General features: G+C 41.8%; 1 protein-coding gene across 1 annotated transcript; it reads left to right on the plus strand.

Annotated features, from left to right (window-relative positions):
* The first annotated feature begins 394 nt into the window (after positions 1 to 394).
* LOC115643252 (olfactory receptor 8S1-like) lies at positions 395 to 1,333 on the plus strand. The gene has a single exon (XM_030547136.1). It carries the CDS (start codon positions 395 to 397, stop codon positions 1,331 to 1,333), a length of 939 nt encoding a protein of 312 aa, XP_030402996.1.
* The last annotated feature ends 481 nt before the right edge of the window (positions 1,334 to 1,814 follow it).

Here is a 1,814-nt window from a genome sequence, read left to right on the forward strand (position 1 = left end):
CTTCCTCTCTAATATTTGAGCTAGATTGCATCAGATTAAAGAGGAGAGACTTGGGGAGCCTGACATCAGTCTGTCTGCAAGTCCCAGCTGAACACGGCTTTTGTGAACACCAAATTCTGTGGTTTAGGCAGCTAAAGTGGCAGTTAGGTGCCCAAGTCCTTTTGTGTATCCAGCATGTTTTGTCTATTTAAAATACGCAAAATCTATCCAGCCTCTCTGTTTCTCTCTCACTGAATTTACTATACTTAAAATACACATTGTACAGCTTGGAATAGGGCTCTCTTTACGTTCATGCTACTGATCAGATTAACTTCACATGCTGTTTCAATTTACTTTTATTATAAGTGTTAATTTGTTTTCTCTCGTCTTCCAGGTCAACAGATTTCCTGAATAAATGCCAATGAAAAATCAAACCACAGTGACTGAATTTATTCTCCTGGGACTTTCCAGTGACCCACAGATGCAGATTTTCCTCTTCTTGGTGTTTTTAGTTATTTACCTAATCTCTCTGAGTGGTAACATAGTGATCATGGTGGTGATAAGAGCTGATTCTCACCTTCACACCCCTATGTACTTCTTCCTCTTCCATTTATCCTTTGTTGATATCTGCTGTTCCTCAGTCACAGTGCCTAACACACTGAGGAACTTCCTAGTAGTGCACAAAACTATTTCTGTCAATGGCTGCATTGCTCAGATGTTCTTCGTCCTCCTTTCCAGTGGTGCTGAAATTCTCATTCTCTCAGCCATGGTTTATGACCGCTACGCTGCCATCTGTGACCCATTGCGTCACATGGAGATAATGAGCAAAGGAATCTGTGTTCAGCTGGTGAGTGGGGCATGGGCAATAAGTTTCTTCCATGCCCTGCTTAACACTGTTTTTACCTTCAATTTGCATTTCTGTGGGCCCAATCAAATCAGCCATTTCAGCTGTGAACTCCCTCCTCTATTACAACTGTCCTGCACTGACAACCTCACCAATCAAGTGGTGCTTATTACTTCTGTTCTGATATTTGCATCAAGTGCCTTCCTCCTCACCCTGATCTCCTACATTAATATCATCTCCACCGTCCTGAAGATACGCTCTGCGGAGGGCAGGCATAAAGCCTTCTCCACCTGCAGCTCCCACCTTATTGTGGTTGGCTTATTCTACACGACAGGTTTTCTCCAGTACACAAAACCCAGGTCGGTCTCCTCTGTGGTGCTGGATGAAATATTCTCAATTGAGTACAGTATCTTGACCCCTGTGTTAAATCCCATCATCTACAGCCTGAAAAACAAGGAGTTGAAAACAGCTGTAGGGAAAATGTTAGGGAAATTCAAATTTCTCAAGTAGTGTCAATCTTATTTAAAACAACAACAGCAACAAAAGCACACAGAACTGTGGATAACTTGTGTTTGGGAGATTCTCTGTTCAGTTATCTGACACTTTGGGCCAAAGCCTTAATTGGTCTAAATTAGTGTGACTCCATTAAACTCAGCCGGCCATATCCTCACTGGGTAGGAGAGACACTGGATCAAAGGGGACGGGATCCTGGGTCTCTATCTAGGGTGAGTGCAGGAATCACCAGGCTCTAGATCCATTCATTGCTTTCTCACTGTCTCTCTCTTTGAGCCCATATCTCTTTTAATCTGACCCACTGACTTCAATAGATCTGTGGCCAATTAATCCCACTTGAGGATCTGGTCAGTTCTATGGAAAGAATATCTTTGTGTATTGCATTATGTAGTTCTAGAGTATTTTTTTGAAAACCCTATTTAATATTTGTAGTATCTTATAGGATTCATCGCTATTACTGTATCTGTCTCCAATAATA

Source organism: Gopherus evgoodei, unplaced genomic scaffold (genome assembly GCF_007399415.2).
Source record: "Gopherus evgoodei ecotype Sinaloan lineage unplaced genomic scaffold, rGopEvg1_v1.p scaffold_53_arrow_ctg1, whole genome shotgun sequence".
Classification (NCBI taxonomy): Eukaryota; Metazoa; Chordata; order Testudines; family Testudinidae; genus Gopherus; species Gopherus evgoodei.

Excerpts from the sequence above, each read along its gene's own strand:
- LOC115643252 (XM_030547136.1), top strand. The coding sequence starts at position 395 with ATGCCAATGAAAAATCAAACCACAGTGACTGAATTTATTCTCCTGGGA.